This window comes from Setaria italica, chromosome II (genome assembly GCF_000263155.2).
Source record: "Setaria italica strain Yugu1 chromosome II, Setaria_italica_v2.0, whole genome shotgun sequence".
Lineage (NCBI taxonomy): Eukaryota > Viridiplantae > Streptophyta > Magnoliopsida > Poales > Poaceae > Setaria > Setaria italica.
The window spans coordinates 45,860,369-45,881,469 of record NC_028451.1 but is presented as its reverse complement, the minus strand read 5'-3'; the positions used below and the strand labels follow the sequence as shown (position 1 = coordinate 45,881,469).

At 45.2% G+C, this 21,101-nt stretch overlaps 3 protein-coding genes across 3 annotated transcripts; 1 reads left to right on the top strand and 2 right to left on the bottom strand.

The window, feature by feature from the left end:
• Positions 1 to 388: 388 nt before the first annotated feature.
• On the bottom strand, positions 389 to 2,833 carry LOC101779418 (cyclin-D2-2). Its single transcript, XM_004958289.3, has 6 exons — positions 2,278 to 2,833; positions 1,878 to 1,964; positions 1,677 to 1,775; positions 1,388 to 1,589; positions 1,140 to 1,264; positions 389 to 1,045 (listed from the first exon to the last, which is right to left on the bottom strand). Exons 1-6 carry the CDS (start codon positions 2,569 to 2,571, stop codon positions 806 to 808), a joined length of 1,047 nt encoding a protein of 348 aa, XP_004958346.1. The 5' UTR covers positions 2,572 to 2,833; the 3' UTR covers positions 389 to 805.
• A 9,579-nt stretch (positions 2,834 to 12,412) lies between these two features.
• Positions 12,413 to 15,670, top strand: LOC101778596 (ADP-ribosylation factor-related protein 1). The gene is made up of 7 exons (XM_004958287.2): positions 12,413 to 12,609; positions 12,914 to 13,046; positions 13,196 to 13,336; positions 14,080 to 14,188; positions 14,338 to 14,399; positions 14,878 to 14,981; positions 15,099 to 15,670. Exons 2-7 carry the CDS (start codon positions 12,954 to 12,956, stop codon positions 15,199 to 15,201), a joined length of 612 nt encoding a protein of 203 aa, XP_004958344.1. The 5' UTR covers positions 12,413 to 12,609; positions 12,914 to 12,953; the 3' UTR covers positions 15,202 to 15,670.
• Positions 15,671 to 16,060: 390 nt separating this feature from the next.
• Positions 16,061 to 20,734, bottom strand: LOC101778197 (AP-4 complex subunit mu). Its single transcript, XM_004958286.4, has 13 exons — positions 20,531 to 20,734; positions 20,327 to 20,421; positions 19,361 to 19,564; positions 19,070 to 19,186; positions 18,819 to 18,947; positions 18,132 to 18,258; positions 17,616 to 17,716; positions 17,380 to 17,484; positions 17,204 to 17,298; positions 17,032 to 17,119; positions 16,876 to 16,936; positions 16,699 to 16,772; positions 16,061 to 16,392 (listed from the first exon to the last, which is right to left on the bottom strand). The coding sequence occupies exons 1-13, from the start codon at positions 20,586 to 20,588 to the stop codon at positions 16,294 to 16,296; spliced, it is 1,353 nt and encodes a 450-aa protein (XP_004958343.1). The 5' UTR covers positions 20,589 to 20,734; the 3' UTR covers positions 16,061 to 16,293.
• Between the last annotated feature and the right edge of the window lie 367 nt (positions 20,735 to 21,101).

The following is a 21,101-nucleotide window of genomic DNA, read 5'->3' as shown; positions in this document are numbered from 1 at the left end:
CTGTTCAGAGGAAAGGGACAAAAACCTCAGATAAGAACCAAAACATTGACAAAGACATGGTTGGGCATGATTTGTTCATTTGTTCTAAGTACAAGTCACATTGCTGTTCATAGCCATGACTACTAATTGCTTCTTTTCCTGTGGAGAAGGGAGGCATTTGCTGGTCCCTTGTTCTCCTTCATATCACTATCAAACAGCAGCTTGTCTTTCTTTGTGCAAAGTCATGCCAAGATTTGTATTAATGATAGGTTCTCTTCACAGAAATATGATGGACGGACAAGTACCACAGACGAGCAATCAAACAATCCCAGTCATAAGAAGACCGCATTGATGAATCAGCACAACTTTTTCTCAGAATGGTAGAGAAAAATAGATTGAAGCAACGGTAGGATTTCTCACAAGCTTTTCTTTAAATATATATTAGCAAAGAACAAAGGAACAAAAATGAAATCTTTTTTGTTGATTTCTCTCTCTCATTCTCACATCTCCAATCTCATATCCACAAAGATCTCCCGCAAATGCCTTAGGATAGCCGAAAAAAATTAAATAAAACAAAGAAGAAGGTGAGGTAGGGAGTTACAAAATTGCTAGAGGAAGAAGCTTCCTCCTCACCTCTTTCTTCTCAGAGATCTGAAGTCGGTACTAACTTATTACTGCAATCATCCTCTGCTTGTTACAATGCTTCACTGGATCCTTCTGTACCACTACTTGTTACCCTGATGAGCTCTGAGGTTAAGATGATCACAGCATAAATAAGCGCACAATGCGACGCTACCAATGGATATATGTACGGTATATGCTCTAATCAGATTGGTGAAGTGCTTAGCCTTCTCCTCTTGGAAGCTGGAGCAGAAACCTGATTGTTGTCATTACTGATATTTGACTGTGATGATCCTAGCGTTGCATCTTCACTCCTAAAGCTGAAGCATGCTGCATCCAGCACACCAATCGGGCTCTGTGGCACTGAAGAGCTTCCATTGATGTGCCCTCTCTTCTTCACCAATGCCCGCTCTTGCATCAGCTCATAGCATTTATCAACCATCTCCTGGAAATGGAAGATCCAGGCTTCACACTTCGAGAAGAGGTGTAAATGACAATGGTGCATGGATCAGTCTTTGCACATGTTAAAAGAAACTCACCTTATTTACAGGGATTTCAGATGCTGAAAGAACACTCCCAAAGCCAACAACCTCATTCGCAGAAACCGCTGCTAGTGCCGCCGCCGCCGCAATCTCAGACGGTCTGAATGACAAGAATGCAGAGCCTGTAAATCCATAGCACAGATGTTCTAGTCAGTAGACCGAAACAAGCTGCCATAGGCAATGTTGGCAATGCAGGTAAGCGAATCCATCAGATGATCAAGCGAAATCACTAAGGTCAAACGAACCTTTCAGAGTGCCAACTATGATATCGGCGCACCGTGAGGCTAGTGCAAAACTAGGAGGCTTCCCTTCACTGAATTTGTCCAGGAAGTAGCTGATGAAAGCAAACGGGGTCACAGCCTGCATTCTCCATTTCAGGGTGGTCATGACATGGATCTCCATCCTCCCAATATTCCTTGCTTCAAACTCACACTCCGGATCGCAGACCTATGGCACAACAATCAATTTTAGCAATTTCATCAACCAACCATTGAACAATTATTTGATACCACAATGCTGTAATTTCTCCTTCACCTGAAGGTCCACAGGAAGAGGGACCACGGTCTCCTCCATCTTGATAGCAAGAGATAGGCAAGCAACTGACAACAACTGTTTCATCCAAGGCTTGTCATGCTACAACAACAAGAACAAACAAAATAGAAAAAACCCATCCATCAGAAAGAGATTAACTGGACACAGTAAGGAACCAACCAATGTATAGGTTTACATTCTTACTGGGAGATTATACGAGGAGATGAATCTATCCAGGTAATTCACAGCGAGGTAAAGACTGAGTGGTCCAAAGTTGTAGTAGGAATGGACCTGCAGCCCACATGTGAGAAGACAAGATCAGCACCTCGTCAGTTTCTACTTAAAACAAAAATTTCCAGATAAAAGGGCCAAGGGGTGTGGCAGGCTCATTGCTATCTCGTGGTGGTCGATTCGGCAATAGGCCACAGGATGCAGGACACGCAGCCAAAACTCAGGTTCACGCAAAGTCAAAAGAGATAATGCAAGCATGCAACTACCTTGCTAAAATCAATCAATTTGTCCAGCAGGGAAAAAGGAACGAAATGAAAGAACTAGTAATATAATAAATCCTAGAGATTTTGTGTTTCTTCTTTTTTTGTTTCACCTTGCAAATCCAATCCATGGCGTCTCTCCTCCAAGATGACTCCAATCCGGCGTGCTCCAGCCTCTCCGCATAGCCCTCCAGAGGCAGGTGGTCCGTCTCCTTCTCCACCAGCTCCCGCACGGCCTCATCGGTGTCGACGGGGAACACGGCGCCGGCGGCGGCGTCCGAGAAATCGAGAGCACTCCCCACCTCCACCAGCTCGTCGCCGCCGTCGCAGCCGCCCAGGCCCAGGACGCTGTTCCTGTCCTCCCCGCAGAGCAGGGCGGAGGTAGCGCCGAAGCACAGGATGCCCATCTCAATCAATCAAGAACGCAGCGAACAGCGGCCGCCTCCTACTCGAGTAGTACTAGTAGTACTTGGTACTGGAAGAACTGGTCTCCTTGGGTGCTGAAGGTTGCCACTCTTTTCCTCGGCTGTGGCAAGATAAAGAAGGCCCCCCTCTCTCTCCCTCCCTCCCCTCCCCTCGGCCCTCGGCGTGTGTCTTGGAAAATGGCAAAGGGAAAGGGAAAGGGCGAGGCAAGATGAGAGAGGAGGGGGATGTCCTGGGGAAGAGGAGGGGAAATGGGGTTTGGGTGTTTTATAGCGGCGTGTGGTTTTAAGGGCGGAGTGAGAAGAAATGATTAGGCAATAATCTGCACACTGAGATCAGCCGCCGCCCCCACACACACACCACCACGCGCGCGCACCCGTCCACTGTTGGGAACAAGCACACGGGGAAAACCCTTGCACAGCTCTAATAAATTAGTGGGAGCGTCGCATGGATTGTTACTCGTATGACCGTTGTTGAGTGAAATTCAGGTGAGGATGGAAAATCGTTTGAGTCAAGATAACATTTGGCATAGTCTTCTTTAGATGCATAACGTATAGCTCAACGGTTATATTGTCGGACGTTGAGTTTATATCTTATGAGAAAAATTGGTTATACGGAATGAAAAAACAAAAGCATCTTTTTCGCTGAGTATACAATGAGGTTATGGGTCAATCTTTTTCTTCCTTTTTTCATGAAAAAGAACATAGCATCAGTTCATCATCATCGAAGCGGTTTTCTTTTAAGAAACCGGAATCCAATACTATGGAAGGCAATGGTTTTGTGGATTAAAAATAAAAACATGTTCATAAAACCACATTTGGTTGGGAGATCACACAATGGATACTCGCAACAATCAATGCTTGCAGTCCCCTCCAGATTTTGTTCCATTCCACATGCCACAGCAAAACAAAATTAACGGGCAATAGTAAAATCTACGATGGATGGGTGATCGAATTGCTGACTTTGCCGAAAACGTTAATGCCACGCCCAGTAAAAGCCGAGCAATGTGAGTCAGTCGTAGGAGCCATGCCTAGGATCCTTAAAGCTCCTAGAGAAGTGCACGGAGGAATAACTCGCCCCCGGCAAAAGTGGCCACCGCGACGGCACCAGGCTACGGGCCCGTAGACGCGCGAGGCTCTCCCTTCCCTTTCTTTCCCGCATGCGTGCCAAAGCGCACTCGTGCCTGCTGCTCCTCTTTTCCGTAGGTAGAAGAAAAATGCCGGATGGGTTGGGTTGGTTAAGGAAGCGTCGTCGCCGTGGCATTCATCCATCACTTTGGACAGTTGGACTCGAGCTGGGCTTTGTCGCGGAGACCGTCCGTCGTGGCAATTCACTTCACTTGCGTGGCGCATGAAGATTGAAGACGATGATGATTGGGTTTGGTTGTGCCATCAATCTTGGCCCGGCCCTCGTTCTTCCACGCGCTGCTAGCCTGCTACCGTCCAGCGAATGGCATTGACATTTGACATGGCCGAGAGCGAGAGCGAGCGCCTGCTGCCGTTTCACGGTCACGTGGTGCCCGGCGATCACGATTCACGACAACCACGGCGACACACGCACGAGGTGCGCACCAGACTACCAGTCCCCATCCGGTGGTGGGCTGGTGGCTACCACCCGTCGCGTACTCGCGTTTCGCCGGGCCCCGGCGCTCGAGGAGCTCCCCCTGTTCCCGGCGTGCCGCGCGACACCGGCCGGGGGTCGCGTACGGTCACCGTACATGTGATGCGTGACCTCTGGAGTCTGGATCTGTTGGGCTGCTGGCCTACTTGTTGGTGCCACATTTTTTCTCATGAAATTTTGTGCTCCGTAAGAGGCTCTCGAATTTCAGTGGCTGCTTGCGCATCCGATGATCAGTGGTTTTAGGGGTAAAAGCCATGCTCAAGTTGTCTAGATAATCCTAAAGATGATTAGTTTTTGTCACCCAGTCTTGCAAAACGTTGCTGTTCTGGTATGGCTGGATTGATTGGTACACGCACGCAGCTCTTGCTTCGGAACCCGAATGATCTTCACTTCTTCAGTTCCCGTTTATCTTCTACTTGAGCATGCCGCTCCAACATTGGTGCACGGCGACGCCATGATCACGTAGGCGGCCCTACAGGACCAGGCGCCGCACTACCAGTACGGGGCGCCGCCCTGAATTATTATTGCCGGTGGTGCCGTTGCCCTCCCCGCAGTCGAAGAAGAGCTCGTCAACGCTGTGGGCACGATGGCGCCGCCCTTCCGGAGCATCTCCTCCGCGGCTTCCACGCCGGCCTTCACCACCACCTAGGCCTCCTCCCTCGCGTTCCCTTCCAGCCAGTCCCCCAATCCCTTCCGCCGCCGTGAGGCGCCGCGCTCTGCGCGCCCGCGCCCGCGGCCGCAGGCTGCGCCGTCGTGAGGCGCACGCTCTCGAAGACTCGAACTCGTGCCTCCCCCTCGGGACTCGGGTAGTGCTTCTTGAACCACGACGCCGCGGCGCCGCCTGGGGAGCCGGCGTGACGTCGGTGAACACCCGCCGGCGGTATCCTTCCAGCGAGTCGCCAGTCAGCTCCGGGAGGTACTTTGGGCGCAGCCGCCGGCAGGTTCGCCAAACCGCGCGCGACGGCGGCGTCCACCACGTCCGTGACGACAGTCGATGAAAACCAATCCCTGCGTGGCTGGAACACGCTGCCGACTATTCTGGCACCAGGAACGCCGGCGGTGGAGGCCTAGACGGCGTGGCCGTCGGCCCGTCGCCAATGGTGCCGGCCGGTCAGACCCTAGAGGTGGACGGTATTTCATCTACCGTCCGGGGTGGACGGTAAATGAAATACCGTCCTCCCCTGGGCCTATATCGGACGTTGGATCGGGTTTGTGCGGTCGAGATCGGCGCGATAGCTGTAGCTCCGCCTTCCCCGCGCTGTTCCCCTCCAACTCCAGGATGCGCTGAGCTCTCGTCTCGTGTGCGGCGGCACCTCCCGCAAGGATTGCCGCCCACGAGCCACGACCCTAGCCGCGGCGTGGACGTCGGCGCAATTGGAATGGCTCCGATCCGCGGTGTGGGCTTTTCTGGATCAGCACATCCGATCCCACCGGGCCGCGGCGCTGTACTCATACGGCCGGCGTCCTCCCCGGCGGCGCGGCGTGCGCCTCCGCGACCGCGAACCTGCCGCGGCAACTCGTGAGATCGAGACGGTTATCGCTTTTGCGGCGGCTCGAGGAGGACGCCCTCGAGGCCGTACAACACGTCCTCCTTGTTCTCCGGCACGGCCAGGAGCTTCCGGTGATGTTCCCGTGCGACCGCGGAGCCTGTAGAAGCGCTGGTCTTCTCCACAGCGACGGCGACGGCGCCCTCGTTCTGAGATCGGGGCGCGAACACGACCCAGTAGTTGTCAGGTAGCTGCAACGCCGATTCCGACGCGGCGAAAACGGCCGCGACGCCGCCGACCTTGAGGACGCGATCGACGAGCCCAAGCTCCACGCGGTCGCCGTGGCCGACGATCAAGTCGACGGACTCGTCGTCGGGGATCGCTCGGAGCTGTACGGCGCTGACCGGAGCGACGTGGTTCAGTTCGAGAAACGGGAGCCACGACCCGGCGTCGCCGAGGAAGACCGCGCGCGCGCCCGACGTGGCGCCGCGATCTTTCAGCTCCGCGAGACGGATCGGCAGGTGGAGCTCGTCGCCGGTCGCCGACCCATCATTCTTGCCGCTGTCTTCATGGTTGCCAAGACGCGAAGCAGGACGCGATCCAAGGAAGAGGACAACACAGGGGAAGAAGCGCGGGGCGATTGGGGCAGGATTAGCAGGAGCGCACCCGGGCAGAAGTGGACAGCGGCGTGGTTGCCACCCACGAGGGCCACATGACACGACAACACGGGTGCTCCGGCAGCGAAGGCACAGCAGCACCAGCGCTTCCGCGTGGCGCGGATCCATGGCTGCCGCGCCAACTCCGGCGTCGGAGAAAGGAGAGGCGCGCACGGCGCGATTTGGTTCTGCGCGTGCCGTTGCTTGGGATGTTGTCGGCAGCCAGCCGCACGGCGCGTCGCCAAGTCTGGAAGCAGCGCTACTAGCTGTGAGTTGTTTGCTCATGCTGATCTCATGCCTGGACGAGGATGGACCAAGGACTGGTGCCTGTTCAGCTCGTGCTGCCGCGCACGCGCTCGTTTGCTGCTTGAGCAGAGGAGCAAGATGGCTACCTGGTAAATTTTTTACGGATAAGCTGACTGTTACCTGGAAAACTTGCATAAATTGCCCACATTTAGGGCCTGTTTGCGAATTTAAATTTTGAATAAAATGCATAAAGCAATCGCCTAATGTCTGCTTCCTGTGAATCTTATGTTTCTCCAGTTTCCTAACATGCTAACAACAAACTGAAAAGTCTAATAAACAGGAGAGCAAAGGAAAATCTGATAAGAACCTGGCAAGCATGAAGCGAACGGCTTAAAAAGCACGGCACCTTACCCAGCAAACAACAAACCAACTACAGGCCTCGAATAATCTTCAGAAATCTTTGGGATTACTAATTCAGAAGATTAAGACATGAGTAAAGTCAAAATGCCAGGAGCTGCATGTCCAGCTTCCACGATATGCACTCAACAAATGTCAGATGAGCTCGCTAGCATTAACAAAACAGTATTGCCCTATTTGGATCTGCGGATCATAAGATCTCCTTGCACAACAGAAGGGCATCAGTTCCCTTCGTACTTCGGGTCTGCCATCACGAAGTGGTACGCAATAACCAAGACAAAGATGAAGATGCCCAGGAAATTGGCAAAGAAACCCAGGTCTTGGTCGTCAAACATCTGCAATAAAGATCACGGGCAAATTTTGGTTACTTTCTGAGGACAAGTAATTCATGCATTTTTCGAGATATCATCCACCATCAGAATTGTCACTTGTCAGAAGCATATTGCATAGTAACATGATGAACGCAAGATAGAAAAGACGTTATAAACCAGCTGTGCATGATTCCAGAAAGGAGTGAAATACTGGCCACTCCTTGGTTTTTCATAAAAGAAAGTTGTCAAAATAAAACACATCAAGTGGAAAGGATCAGCTCCTGCTTAACCATCCCCTAACCCCAACAACTCCAAACATATGGCTCTGAGCTGTGAGGCTCAAACATATTTAATTACATCTAAATAGATGAGGAATTGGGGCACATCGAATTAGCATTACAGTAACAGGGAGCTTATCTGCAGTCATTTGTAATGATATGCATTGCTTGAGGAATGCAATCCGTATTGAATATATGAATTGGTTCATCATGTAAGGAGATTATAAAGGTGTCCTCAGCTTCTAGTAGTTCAGGGATGGGATAGCATGACAAGCAGAAAGATGAATAGATTCTATCCTTATAATGGTTTACCATGATTAATAAAAAGATGACCATGGTATAGACTGTGAATAGCGTAATTCAACTTAACTAGCATATTACTCATGATGGTGCTAATCAACATACGCTACCACACCATGCTATGGATTATGAAATCAGGAGGATGAAGGAAATGGGTAATATCAAGAGGAAATACGGAAGACTTTCAGCACTGCCAGAGGGCTCAGGGGGTCAGCGCTCACAATCAATGGAACATGTATTTTTCAAAATCACATGCTGCAGTACAGCCTACAACACTACTCATAAGCCTCCTAGAATTACTTGGATCTAACACGACAATTGGATTCGACACAAATCAATATGTATGGGACTTGCACAATCTTTCGTTAATGTAAACTGGATAATCACGTTTTTTTTTTATCTCCACAACCTACTCAAGCACATAGCAACTGGCTAAGCAACAATCATGACCACGCGTAAACTTAACCTCCCTAGGGGGACTTGTACAGCATACATCTACGAACAAATCCAACGATCTAGTCTAAATGAACCCCCCACCGGTTGCTTTTACCGCGACAAGAACAGATTCCTGAACGAGATCGCACCAGATCTCACGATTCGTCTGCAGATACAAAAGTACTCGGACGCGAGATCTCAGGAACGCAGAGCTCTGTCCCTCACGATTCCACGAATCCAAAGCACCGATCCGACGAACCATTCGAATAAATCTACCGAATCACGCGCGGAAAATCACTCAGGTGGAAATCACAAGTACTTGGGTTCCCCGCACGAACAGAACAGATCAGTCCTAAGCCCGAAGCCCCTAGGCCATCTGGGTGGAGAAGAGAGGGAGACAGTGAGGCGAACCTTGCCCGCCAAGCAGATCTCCTGGGCCGCTCGCCGCGCCGCCTTGCCTCTCCTAACCCTCGCCTGCTGTGTCGCAGCCGCTCCTTGCCGAGAGCGTGGTGTGGTGAGACGAGAAGACCAGCAAAGAAGACTCCTGGACTCCTGCGAACACAGAGGGCTCCTATCTAGCTTGGGGTTGAAACTTTCCGAGCCACGCCGGCCCATCATAGCACGCTGCAGCTGCAACATGAATTTTTTTATTTTAGTATTTTGCAAAAAACATATGACCTAAAAAAAATTGTAAAATCTATACATATACCCGTTGAAATGGCGGAACGTGCTGTCAGTTGAACCGACGGTAACCTTCCTCCTCTAATTATAGACTTTTAAAAAAATCATAACTAATTCATATAGACTCGGATGGAGATAAGCTTTATATGAAAACTATAGATCTCGACGAGATCTACAACTTTGTAGTTCAAACTTTTTTCATTTAGTGTTATCTTGATGCTCAAATAATCAACATGAGTTCAGATTCAAAATTTTAGATCTAAACTTGTGTCGATTATTTGACCACCAAGATGGTACTAAATGAAAACAGTTTGAACTACAAAGTTGTAAATCTCATCGAGCCCTACAATTTTTATATAAAACTTATCTCTATCCGAGTTCATATGAATTAGTTATGATTTTTTGAATATGTGCTGCCCAGTTTCAATTTAAAATTTGAATTTTAGATCTGAAACTTGTGTCAAACAAGTTACAATTATTTGAGTACCAATATGATACCAACTGGAAAAAGTTTGAACTATAAAGTTGTAGATCTCGTCAAGATCTACAATTTGCATATAAAGTTTATCTCCATCCGAGTTCATATGAATTAATTATAACTTTTTGAAAGTGTACTGCCCAGAGGAGGGAAGTTACCGCCGGTTCAATTGGCTTCCACCGTTTCAAACGGCGATATAGGTATAGATTTACAATTTTTTTTTGTTAGGTTATATATTTTTGCAAAATACTAAAATAAAAAATAAAAAATTGTTGCAGCTTAAAAAATATCGGAAATCCAATTCACTCTCTCGAAGCATCCCGTTCCCGAGGAACAGTTGAGAAAGGTGACTCCAACGCGATTTCCATTGTCGCCACCGAATTTCCTCACTGCCGGTGATCTTAGTGGCGCCGGTGTGCTGGGGGAACTGCGGATCCGGTGGGTGGTGAACCACCTGCGAATGGTAATCAAGAATTGGAGCATCAAAGACATGAACCTAGTGGAGGACATTTTGTGATCCTTTCATATTTAGTTTGAATTAGAGGCGACAGCAACTTGGCTAACTATCTAAAGGTTATTGCTCCCAAATCAATAATAAGCTGGCAACCACCAGTGCCCCATCAAAATTCAACTCATGGCACCCATTTGTGCTAGGATGGCTTGAAAATCCGTCGGAATTATGGTCTATGGTTTAATGGAGTACATTAGATGCGTTCGTTGTGAAAAAATCCGTCGAAAGTTCGCTGCCTCGAAATAGTGCATTCGGGTACAAAAATGCACTCGTTTCACATCGTTTTTCGTGCAGTAGCAACCCATGCGAAAAATCCGTTGGCAGTTCGCTGCCTTGAAATAGTGTATTCGAGTATCAAAACGCACTCGTTTCACATCGTTTCGCTCGGGCGAGAAGCCCGGTGGGGGAACTTGTTGATGAGGATCTTGCTGGTAAGCTTTTGTTACTTCCAGACCTTCTCTACCATTGGCTTTGCTCGAGGTGATCGAGTTTTGGTGTTGTCTGAGATGCGAGGGGTGCTTGACAATGATATCTTTTGCAGGGGTCTCGACATCGACGGGTATGTCGTTGTTTTCCTCTTCTGCGCCGGTGTTCGATTCCTCTGTATTTTCCTCGATGTCATCGATACCCACGATGCCAACAATAGTGTTGGTCTTGCAAATCGGAAGAAGGCAATAGGCATGTGGAGAAGTTTTGGAGGTGTTTTGTCCCTCCAGGATAGTTCTGGTGTTACCAGAAATTCTCCTGTGAGGTCGGTTGTCCACCTTCTCATGTATACATGTTGTGTCTATCCATCCCCTTGCGGGTTGGCTATCCGTTGACTAGGGTTCGCCGGTGCTGAAATTGGCGTCTGACCCTGGTGACGAGGAGGAGATAGCCTTTGGGCGTTTGCTAGTGTGTTCAACGGTTTGGTGTGCTAAAGATGGGCTTCATAGATCTTGAAGACTCTTCATCAATTCATGAGTTGGCATGCTTTTCGTCCCGGATCTTCCGGAAGAAACTTATCTATGCATCTTCTGGTGTTAGATTCAAGCTAAGACTTCCAAACGGCTCAGATCATTGTGCATGCATGCGGTTTGGCTGGCAGCCTAGCACAGACGCATAACAGACTGCGGGCTAGCATGATGGTGCCGCTACTTGGCAACATGTTCTTGGGAAAAATCGTTTGGACCACGTGATTTGTTAGAGTTAAATGTAACAAAATGAGTACCAATATGTGTATTTTTGGAATTACTAAAAAAATTCAACATTTTACTACAACATTTCAACATTTTATACAACATTTTAACTATACTATTTCAAAATTCAACATTTTTTATACAACATTTCAACATTTTTCATACAACATTTCAACATTTTAACTGTACTATTTCAATATTTTTTATACAACATTTCAACGTTTCAACAAATTTTATACAACATTTCAACATTTTAACAAAATGAGTGCCAATATGAATAATTGTTGAATATCGTATTTCAAAATGTTGAACATACAAGTTCAACATTTTAACTATACTATTTCAACTATATTCATATAAAATGTTGAACTAAGCCTTTTTGAACATGACTATTTAAAATATTGACTACAGAAAGGCATTAATTAAAGATGATAAAGTGTCCGTAAAGGTTGGAAGAATCTTAGATGCCGTGTGTTATTGAGCTGGCGATTAACTTCCTAAAATCCGAATTCTGGGCTAGCAATTTTTGCTCACGAGAAAACAAACATGACGGGCAGGACAAAACGGAAGGGAAGGGATTACTCGGCCTTATAGATGATTAGCTTATTTAACTTGTAGAAGGTATATTGGGTTAACTGAAAAAATGTTGGATAAAAAATGTTGTCAATATTTTTAAAATAAGTTGGATAAATATTTTTCAAAAAAGTTGGACCAACATTTTTTTAAAAAAGTTGGACCAACATTTTTTTGAAAAAGTTGAGCCAAACATTTCTTTAGAAAAAGTTAAATCCAACATCTTTTGGAAAAAAGTTGCACCAACATTTTTCAAGGAAAAATTGATCCAATATTTTTTCAGCCTTCTTCCCCAACTCCGGCGGCGGCACGGGGAGGCGCAGCAGGGCTGGCCGCGGTGGCGATAGGCCCCATGCAGGGTGCGGCGGCGGTGTAAGGCAGGGGAGAGAGGGGAGTGAGGCTAGAATTTGGATCTGATGCAGATTTGACGGGCCCTCGTTCGTTACACGAATCTCAGACATTTAAAAAAATCTTCCGGAACATGGACCAAGAACGGAAACGCAAGGCCCACTGGGCCTGCCAAGGTTCAGTCGCCGTGTATGGGCCAAGCATTGCATATTCGCATCAAATTACCTGGGCCCAAATGCAGCGTGCTCGGTTCGCGACTCCGCCGACCGATGACCTGGTCTACCCACCCTCCGCAGCAGACCGCAGGCCACCGGGGAAGGAACCGGCTCCCATTGGCTCGGCTCGGCTCGGCTCGCCACCGCCTTCCTCCCCGCGAACACGTCGTGACCTCGATCCAGATCCAGCCAACTGCACGCGTCGGCATAGCCCCCCCTCCCCTGGACGCCACTGCTCTGGAGTGGGGGATCATCCGCCTGGAATTGGGCCGATCGCTTCGTTCCTTGGTAAGGAAGCCCTAGCTTGCTTGGACCAATCGGTCGTTCTGTTTCTGCGAATTTTTCTTTGCCGTGAGCACTCGAATCCAAAATTTTCATCTCTGGGATGGGCTGCTGAGCCATTCACCCACTTTGTTGTCGATTTTTCTGCGAGTATCGGAGGGAAATGTGTTTGGCTATTCTGAGCGGGCATGGTCCTCGCCACTTTGGTAGCGCCAGCACCTGCTCATGATCAATTGCTGAATTGGTTTAGGAGAAGGCGTTTGTGCATCGATGATTGGGAAATATGCGTGACTTGGTATTGATTTTCCAGGTGCTGGGTAGCTGATTGAGGTGGATATAACCATACAGAGATGTTCTCCTTGTTCTATGGCCTGTGGAATCATGTCTTCAGCAAAACGGAGTTCCATGTGCTTATCCTCGGAGTTCATAAGGCTGGGAAGACGGTAATTCTTCTGAAGATTGTGTATCCTAACTTTCATTCTTGAATTCCCTGCGGTTCCTGAGTGCTGGAACTATTAGGTTGAGTTCAATTTGTATTTATCTGAACCAAGTCTATGCCAAACTTGATTGTGGTTAAAACATCACAATGCAGACCTTTCTAGAAAAGTTGAAGTCGATCTACCTGAAGGGAGAAGGTCTTCCGCATGATCGGATTGTTCCTACAGTTGGTCTTAATATTGGGCGTATTGAAGATGCGAATGTAAAGCTTGTTTTCTGGGATCTGGGAGGTCAGGTATGGTTTCTCGTGCAGAGTTATAGACTCATCATCAACAATCTTGTCTATTAAACTTCTCCATTCAGCATTAGTTATGGTTGATTGCTTTATGGTTGTCAATAGGTTAGTTTGAGTTACCATCATAACTTCTGATGACATAACTTGTTACAATTCTCAAATAAAAACGCCTGGATCATGTACCTAGCAACTGAACTCCAGTTTTTGCCACATAATCAGTATTCTTAAACATAAGGTTTTCCAGTGGGCTGGTACAGTTCTAGAATATTGAAGGGTGTGCTTGTACTTAAGGCATGTAGTGATCAGTTTTTATGCTGCTCCACATTAAAACAACCACAACCACAACAACAACAACAACAAGAACTTGTAGTGATCGTGTTTTTATGTTGTTCCACATAGATCAGTTCCTCTTATCTTAATTTAGCTCATTAAAAACTTGCACCTCAACGCTGCAGAGATCATCATCTGCACCTGTTGCTTGGTGCCAATTGGTTGTGCAAAACCTTCCTCATTGACTTTTCATCATCATTAAGAGCATAGACATTGATCTTGATCAACACCTTGCCATTGTCTTGTTTGTGATTACCCAAAGGATATGTTGTCAATGCGTGTAGACCTAACCTTCACTCTCTAACAAGAAACAGAAATCGACTTCATGCGATAATTTCACAAGCATGAGTCAGACAATGTTCTTTTTAGTTTTTAGTCATTTCAAATTCTTACACAATTACATATTTTGACAGCCTGGCCTAAGAACAATATGGGAGAAATATTATGAGGAGGCCCATGCTGTAATATATGTTATCGACTCTGCTGCTGCAGCATCATTTGAGGATGCCAAATCTGCTCTTGGTAAGTTGCTTCCATTGTTTAATCACGAAATAATTGTGTGCCTTTTCTGTTGCATGTACTGACTATTGTGGTACATATTAACTAGAACTGGCAAATTAGGATCAAGAGTCTATTACTTTAGTGAACCGTAACCTGGACTTTTATTTCAGAGAAAGTTCTCCGCCATGAAGATCTGCAAGGAGCGCCAATACTCATATTTGCAAACAAGCAGGTTGGTTTACCTGCAGTTATTTTGAATGCTTTGTATACTTTATGGCAATTACCTTTTAAAGCTCCATGCTTTCACTTGTAGTTGATAACTGCATTTTGTTTGGTGAAAATGAGCAGCTCAAGGAAACTAGTTATCATCCACTTGCACCAGACAATAGTTGTAAGATCAAATCATGCCATGGCATTTATGTATTTTGATAGAAAATTAATATTTTTGTAACTAGATCTTGAATACAGATGTATGTAGCCTGGCCAATCAGTAGATCATAAACTGTGGATATAGATTCCAACAAAGATATATTAATCCTAACCTTTTCTGACTCCTGGTTACAAGACTTCTGGTTACAACATGAGAAAGATGAAGAAAATCTCCTGGAATCCTGCCCAGTTCTTTTTGGGATATATATAAATTCGGGTGACAAATTCTGTGTTTACCTCATGAATCTTACATTCTGATGTTTATGTGGATCTGTCAACAGGATTCACCAGCAGCTGTCTCAGAGGAAGAATTGGCTAGACATCTGCATCTTAAAGAGTTAGATGAGAGGCCATGCATGTTCCAGGCTGGATCTGCTTTTGATGGGTGAGCAAAGCATTTCCATGTCGTTTTCAAACTTATTTATCACTAAGTCATCTTTTTATAAGATGGACATATTAAGCATAGCATCAACATGCTTTAAAATTTGTTCTTCCATTGCAGGACGGGGATCAAACATGGTGTTGACTGGCTGGTAGAAGAAATGGAGAGGAGTAAACGCACCGAGTTGCTGAGGGTGCGTACAGAAGCAGCTGGGAAGATTTAACGCTTCAACTCAGGCTATCACGCATGATTTTCTAGAGTTCAAAGCATCTGAGGAGGATGGCTCCTATGAATTCCATGAATATGGATAGATGCTTGCCCCCTTCTCAATGGTCAATTGAGCCACATCCTATCAAGTCAGGCCCCCCGAGTTGGCCCCAGAAAAGATTTTTTGGTTGTGCTGCTCTTGCAGTTTTGAAGTTGTAGGATGTCCATTGTAGCAATGGCATAGATGACCGTTCCTGGGGTTTCTTGACCTGCATATAGCACATAAAAATGCGTATCTAAAGTTGTAGGGATTCATGTTCATATGATTGTTGGTTTGGATATACTGAAAGTGACAGCATGGAGCGTAAAGATCTGTACATTCGTGATGCAATCGTGACTTCAATCGCGAGATGTCTTTCCTTGTAACTGCCATTTCATTGTACATTTTCATATGAATCCTAAAGTTTCCTACAAAATGTTACTTCTATAAAATCCTCGGAAGTTTGTAAATGCCAGATAACTGATTTTCAAATCCACTAATGTTCTTTGTTAAAAGATTTTTGAAATGATAATGTTGTGGAGATGAAATACTCGAAAGTTTCTCAATACTAGGTAACTAGGTCTGTTCGCTTCAGCTTATCAGCCACCAAACAATATTTTTCTCTCACAACAAATCAGCCGTTTCAGCTTTTCAGCCGGCTTATAAGCTGAAGCGAACAGGCCCAGTGGGCTATCTTTAGAGGTCTTACCATGAAGGGTTACAGAAGTAGATGAAAATTCATGAAGAAAAAGCTGCAAGGCTGTTTTACACTCGGCGGCTCGGCGCAATACTGTGACAACCGCGCACAAATTTCTAAGATGATGGGTCCCAGAAGTGCCATGAAGGCATGAACAAGAACTTCATTCATTTTGTAGCATTAAAACGTGATCACGAATCTTCTGCACATTGTACGAGGGAAAAGTTGTGAACCTACAATGTATTCGACTACAGGAGCAGAGTGATATTTGTTCCACTATAAAGTTACAGATACATGCCACTCTGTCCAAGATAAACCTCAAATAATACACCAAAAAATGGACCAGAAACAAGTGTACAAACACGAGTTCCTCATAGACGAGCTACGTAGGAGTTAGCTTGTGTTACATATCGCACCCATCTGTATGGATTGTATGTCTTTGATTTCTTCGCTATCTGAAGATACCTGACCTGCAGGAGAGGAAACAATACAGTTCATAGTTGAACAGAAAGATTACACAAAGCATTATGCATGTCAATGTTTTTGAGCAGTGCAGGCCTTGGAGAACCATGTAAAGTACATAAGAGCTAAAAGTGTATAGCACCCTGTAGAGTAAAAAGGCACATGGCTAACTCAAAAATTGCATTCAAAAGATGATCAATCGTGAACCAATCAATAGCCCAGTAATTTTGCTAGTGGACAACCAGCACACTGCCACGCCCTATAGTGCCAATGGATACATTCCGCAAAGGACCATACACAGCAGATGGCCTTACCTGCAACTTCGATGCATTGTACATAGGTATAGTGAAATTCATGTTCACTGGACCAGCTTCCTTTGTGATATTTCCTGCATTCCACAAAGGAGAATGTCACAAGTTGCCTAACAGAAAAGTTAAATGATGTTGCCAGGTCAGGGCATAAGCATGAGATGCTTTAAACATAACATGTACCATGTGATTCCTGGGAAAATGTCAGCTTTGCACGAAGGGTGTGCTCAGAACCCCCAACAATCTGTAGTGTCAAAAGTTAAAATAATTTAGCAAAGTTAACATTGCCAGTGCACACATATGCAGGATGTACATACGACAATCCTTGCTGGCACTTGCCTTCTTTAGGTTCCACTCAAGTCTCCTGGATCCTTCCTTAAAATCTGTTGTTTGCCCAACTGCTCCAGCTTCCAACTCAAAACTTGCTCTGCAATGTAATCCACGATGTTAAACTCTAGCTACCAATAAAAGTAGCTAAACTTAGTAAGAACAAGATAAAGCTACAGCTGACCTCATTGTGTACGAGGGCACTGGCATTTGTACTGTGATTGTGTTAGCTGTGACATTTGCAGAGAAGTCTGCTCGTATCTTCAGTAGAACTTCAGCCTGTGCAGATAATAAAAGAATTGGATTCACCAAATTGAAATCATAGTAGCATCAATGCCTAATAGCATGACAAGTTCATACCCTCGATGGTCCAGCTTCTTCAATTAGTGCTGTTACACGGAACGGCGGCTTAAATTCTTGGGTCATCCGGTAGTTCATTACAGCAAATTCTCCATCAGGTGGTATCTGTGCAATGGTAAATAGAAATTATCTAACTTTGCTGAAATAATACATCGTAATTCGTAAATATAGTGCTTGATGTTCTGCCCAAAAACAAAAGAGATAACAAGAAATAAAAGCCTTATTAGAGTACTTACTAAAGTCAAAGTTCTGTCAATGTCAAAGCTGTCCAGATGTACTGACTCATGGAAGTTACAATCATCGAGAATGACTGCTCCTCCAGAAGAACTTCTGTAATCTGGCATTAAATATTTGTAATATTGTCTGTGATCAGTATTCAGCAATAGCCATAACAGCTAAACAAATAGAATGAACAGCATGCTAATAAACTCAGTGCAGTTCAAATGGTGAATATTTAAGCAGCACTCGTGAAAAAAAAAGTTCAGAATGTACACAAGTGATTTATGTTCATAATGACTAGTAAGTAGTAACCACTTAAATATATGCATTGAACAACTCCATTCTGAGAAAAACATTATCCATTCATCATAATCCAGTTTTCAATGTTACAGAAACAGAGGATCAGGAACAATTTGCTATAAAAAAAAGAAACAATGCACAAGGGAAATAAACTTCTTATGTCATATGCATACTATATTCAATCAGAGTAGAGTTTAAGTAGGTAGATGTCAAAGGAAAGCTAAAGGTCATACCATATGACGAAGATCCAGTTCTTCCAATGCTCAAATCCTCATTGAGAGCAAGACGAATTTCTGGATTTCCAGTGAGGTAACTTTTCATTTGAATTGTTCCATCAATCTCAGATGTAAGTATATAGCCCTGTTTAGTGAAAATGAGATATAAATCATGAAAAACAATAGTATGAGATATCATAGCTACAGAAAAATAAATGAGACGACAAAATAGACCGCCTGCTAGTAATTAATTTAAACAACAGATCTGCTTAAAATTAAGTGCAAGAAAATCACAAGATACAAGATTGAGAGCGATTTGGCCATCACTTGTTACAAACTTACAATAAGAACCTATACCATGGAATTGGAATTCCATAGTAATAAAAAGTACACATGATACGTCTATTTGTCTCCAGTTTCAAAAAGTAAACACGGAAGTCACTAACAGTAACGGAATAAGAAACAAAAAGGCAAAAGGTAGGCTTTGGCAGTAAAGGCAGTGAAAAATAAAACTAAGTGATGGTATGTAAAATTAAAAGTAAAGTTGCAACAGGCATCATCGGCACCTGACATTAAGAGCAACAAATTTAGGACATATTTCCATAGAACGGAATTTACAGAATGAGAACAAAATTGCTCAGCATCTTCAAATGTTGAGGAGAAAAAAATAGTAATGAACAAGGCATGGCATAAACTGGTACTTACACTAGAGCTGAATGTCACACTTATTCTCTCAATTATGTCAACAAAAATTTCCTCCCTCTTCTTCCCCCCAGGCTCATTAGCAACAACAGATTTTGTAACAGCAGTTCCAGGCATACGCTTTGTGCCTTGCTGCAAAAGATAAGGATATCAATTTTGAAACTATGCCATTGCTACAATAGCATGGGGAAAGCACATTTCTTGGTCAAGAAACCCAATCTTATGTTTCTTGCGGTAATATGCATAAGTGTTACCATGAACATAGCAGCAGGACCAAGTGGTGGTAGTCGTCCAGCATCAACCATGATAGGTTCATTGAATATGTATGACTTCAGAACCTCAGTAGAGGTTGTTTGTGGGTATCCAAAGTCCTAGTTGCACAAAAGATGACAGTAAGCATTCCCATAAACAGATGAATCATGCTGATCACTGTGGAACCACACAACCTTTTTGCTTAAATCACACTAGATTTCAGTAGCAACCTAAAACCAGGTCAGAAAGGATAGCAGTTGATACTGGTATGAGATATGGTGTAAAGCACTTACAATGACTTCATCGAGCAATTCATACACCAAAATAAAATTCTTCCGCAATGAATCTTCATTCAGAACACCAAGATAATCTTTTGTAACACGTGCAATCCTTTGCAAAAGTTCCAAGAGAAGGGATGGAGAAACATTGACCATTGTAGTTACTACAAAAAATAGTCCGGCGACCTTGACGTGAATATAGTTAACCCCGTCAACATTCTGTCATCACAATAAGTAAAATGCCTAGTGTCAGATAAAGTAGTAAATAAATGCATGAATAAGCAGAATGCAGATGGATTCACTGTCTCCTCATCCACACATGAACTGATTTTACCCTTTCAATTTAATCTAGGGTCAAATGTTCTAAAATGCCAACATCCTGTTTTACATCAAGATTAATTTTCCATAAAAAGGGTTCACTGGTATGGAGACAACTGCACATCACGCATGCAGAACAGCTCATTGTCCACCGGAACACAATTAATGGGCATGGCTCCTGCTAATTTTAAACGGTTGCAGAGTAGATGGAATAAATCACACAAGTATTACACTCAGTTATTTCAGTTCATCTAAAACCTTTGTCATAGGCACATATTCATCAAAATGTATCCCCTAATGTTATAACCAAATGATCCATTATACACTACCGATGGAAACAGAATAGGGAGATGGCAAGACAATATGAAACAAAAATAATGATCCCAGAAACAACTGAATCCCTGCAGCATAGTCACCCTCATTTCTAAGGTAATGCTCCTCTATCTACAATGAGCCGCTCTCTTCAGCTTCTCAATGCACAAGTTTCCAGAGAATTATAGTGCTAGTCCCGATCAATCGACAAGCTCACAAGCACAGCCGTTCACGTTAACACAACGCAAGCTAAGGCATCACAATTACAGCTAAAAAACCTCAAGTATTCTACCAAGTTCGGCAAAGTTTGCAGTCTGAATAAGAGATCAGGAGTGAGGGATAGATGCGTACGAAGACTGGGGGCGCCTCCTCTGCCTCGTCATCGTTCCAGAACTTCACCTTCCGGAAGAAGATCTCAGCGCTGCCCTTGGGAACCTCGCCGCGATCTGCACCCACCCGTACGAAGTTGCCAATCGAATCAGCACCGGATCACAACGTATTAGCGAAATTTACCCACCCAGATCGGCCCGGGACGGGACGGGATCCAGATCTTACAGTCGCGGAAGACGATGTGGTCGCCGCGCTGCGACAGGACGAAGAACTGCGAGATCATCCCTCCCCGCCGCCGCTTCCCGCTACCACTCTTCTCGTTGGGGCCGCGTGCCCTGCGGCTGTAACGTGACGCGACGGCGACGCGAGGAACAGAGGGAGTAGAAGGAGAGCAAGGCGAGGAGGAAGACGACGACGAGGTGGGGGGCGGATGACGTGGGAGCGGCAGTCTGCAACGTGTTTGCGCAGGCGCCGACTTCCGGGTCCCGCACCAGTTAGCGATCGCAGCCGTTGGTTCTCAATCGCACGGCTTATAGGATAACCACGGGCTCCTGCAAGAATTTGGTTTGGTATCAAGGAGAACAATGTAGGCTACCCATAAAAAGGCAAAGCTAGAAATGATCAAATCTCCGTCATTTTTATTCTCTTGTGGTGTAAACGGCTAAGTGAAAAATAATGCAGAAGATATAATAAAGCACATATATTCAACTAAAACTGGCAACTATTAATCTCTCAAAACATATGAACAAAGGTAATAAAGATCTTTGCTAATAAAGAGGCCCCCTTTGCTAATACA

What these genes read in the sequence shown, in the direction of transcription:
- LOC101779418 (XM_004958289.3), bottom strand. Translation starts at nt 2,571, where the DNA reads ATGGGCATCCTGTGCTTCGGCGCTACCTCCGCCCTGCTCTGCGGGGAG. An exon ending in TCTCCTCGTATAATCTCCCA is followed by an intron (nt 1,776 to 1,877) that starts GTAAGAATGTAA and finishes TTGTTGTTGTAG; the next exon opens with CATGACAAGCCTTGGATGAA. An exon ending in CTGAAATCCCTGTAAATAAG is followed by an intron (nt 1,046 to 1,139) that starts GTGAGTTTCTTT and finishes TTCCATTTCCAG; the next exon opens with GAGATGGTTGATAAATGCTA.
- LOC101778596 (XM_004958287.2), top strand. Translation starts at nt 12,954, where the DNA reads ATGTTCTCCTTGTTCTATGGCCTGTGGAATCATGTCTTCAGCAAAACG. An exon ending in GGATGCCAAATCTGCTCTTG is followed by an intron (nt 14,189 to 14,337) that starts GTAAGTTGCTTC and finishes CTTTTATTTCAG; the next exon opens with AGAAAGTTCTCCGCCATGAA. An exon ending in GCTGGATCTGCTTTTGATGG is followed by an intron (nt 14,982 to 15,098) that starts GTGAGCAAAGCA and finishes CTTCCATTGCAG; the next exon opens with GACGGGGATCAAACATGGTG.
- LOC101778197 (XM_004958286.4), bottom strand. Translation starts at nt 20,588, where the DNA reads ATGATCTCGCAGTTCTTCGTCCTGTCGCAGCGCGGCGACCACATCGTC. An exon ending in TTGACAGAACTTTGACTTTA is followed by an intron (nt 17,485 to 17,615) that starts GTAAGTACTCTA and finishes ACCATTGCACAG; the next exon opens with ATACCACCTGATGGAGAATT. An exon ending in AAGAAGCTGGACCATCGAGG is followed by an intron (nt 17,299 to 17,379) that starts GTATGAACTTGT and finishes TTATCTGCACAG; the next exon opens with GCTGAAGTTCTACTGAAGAT.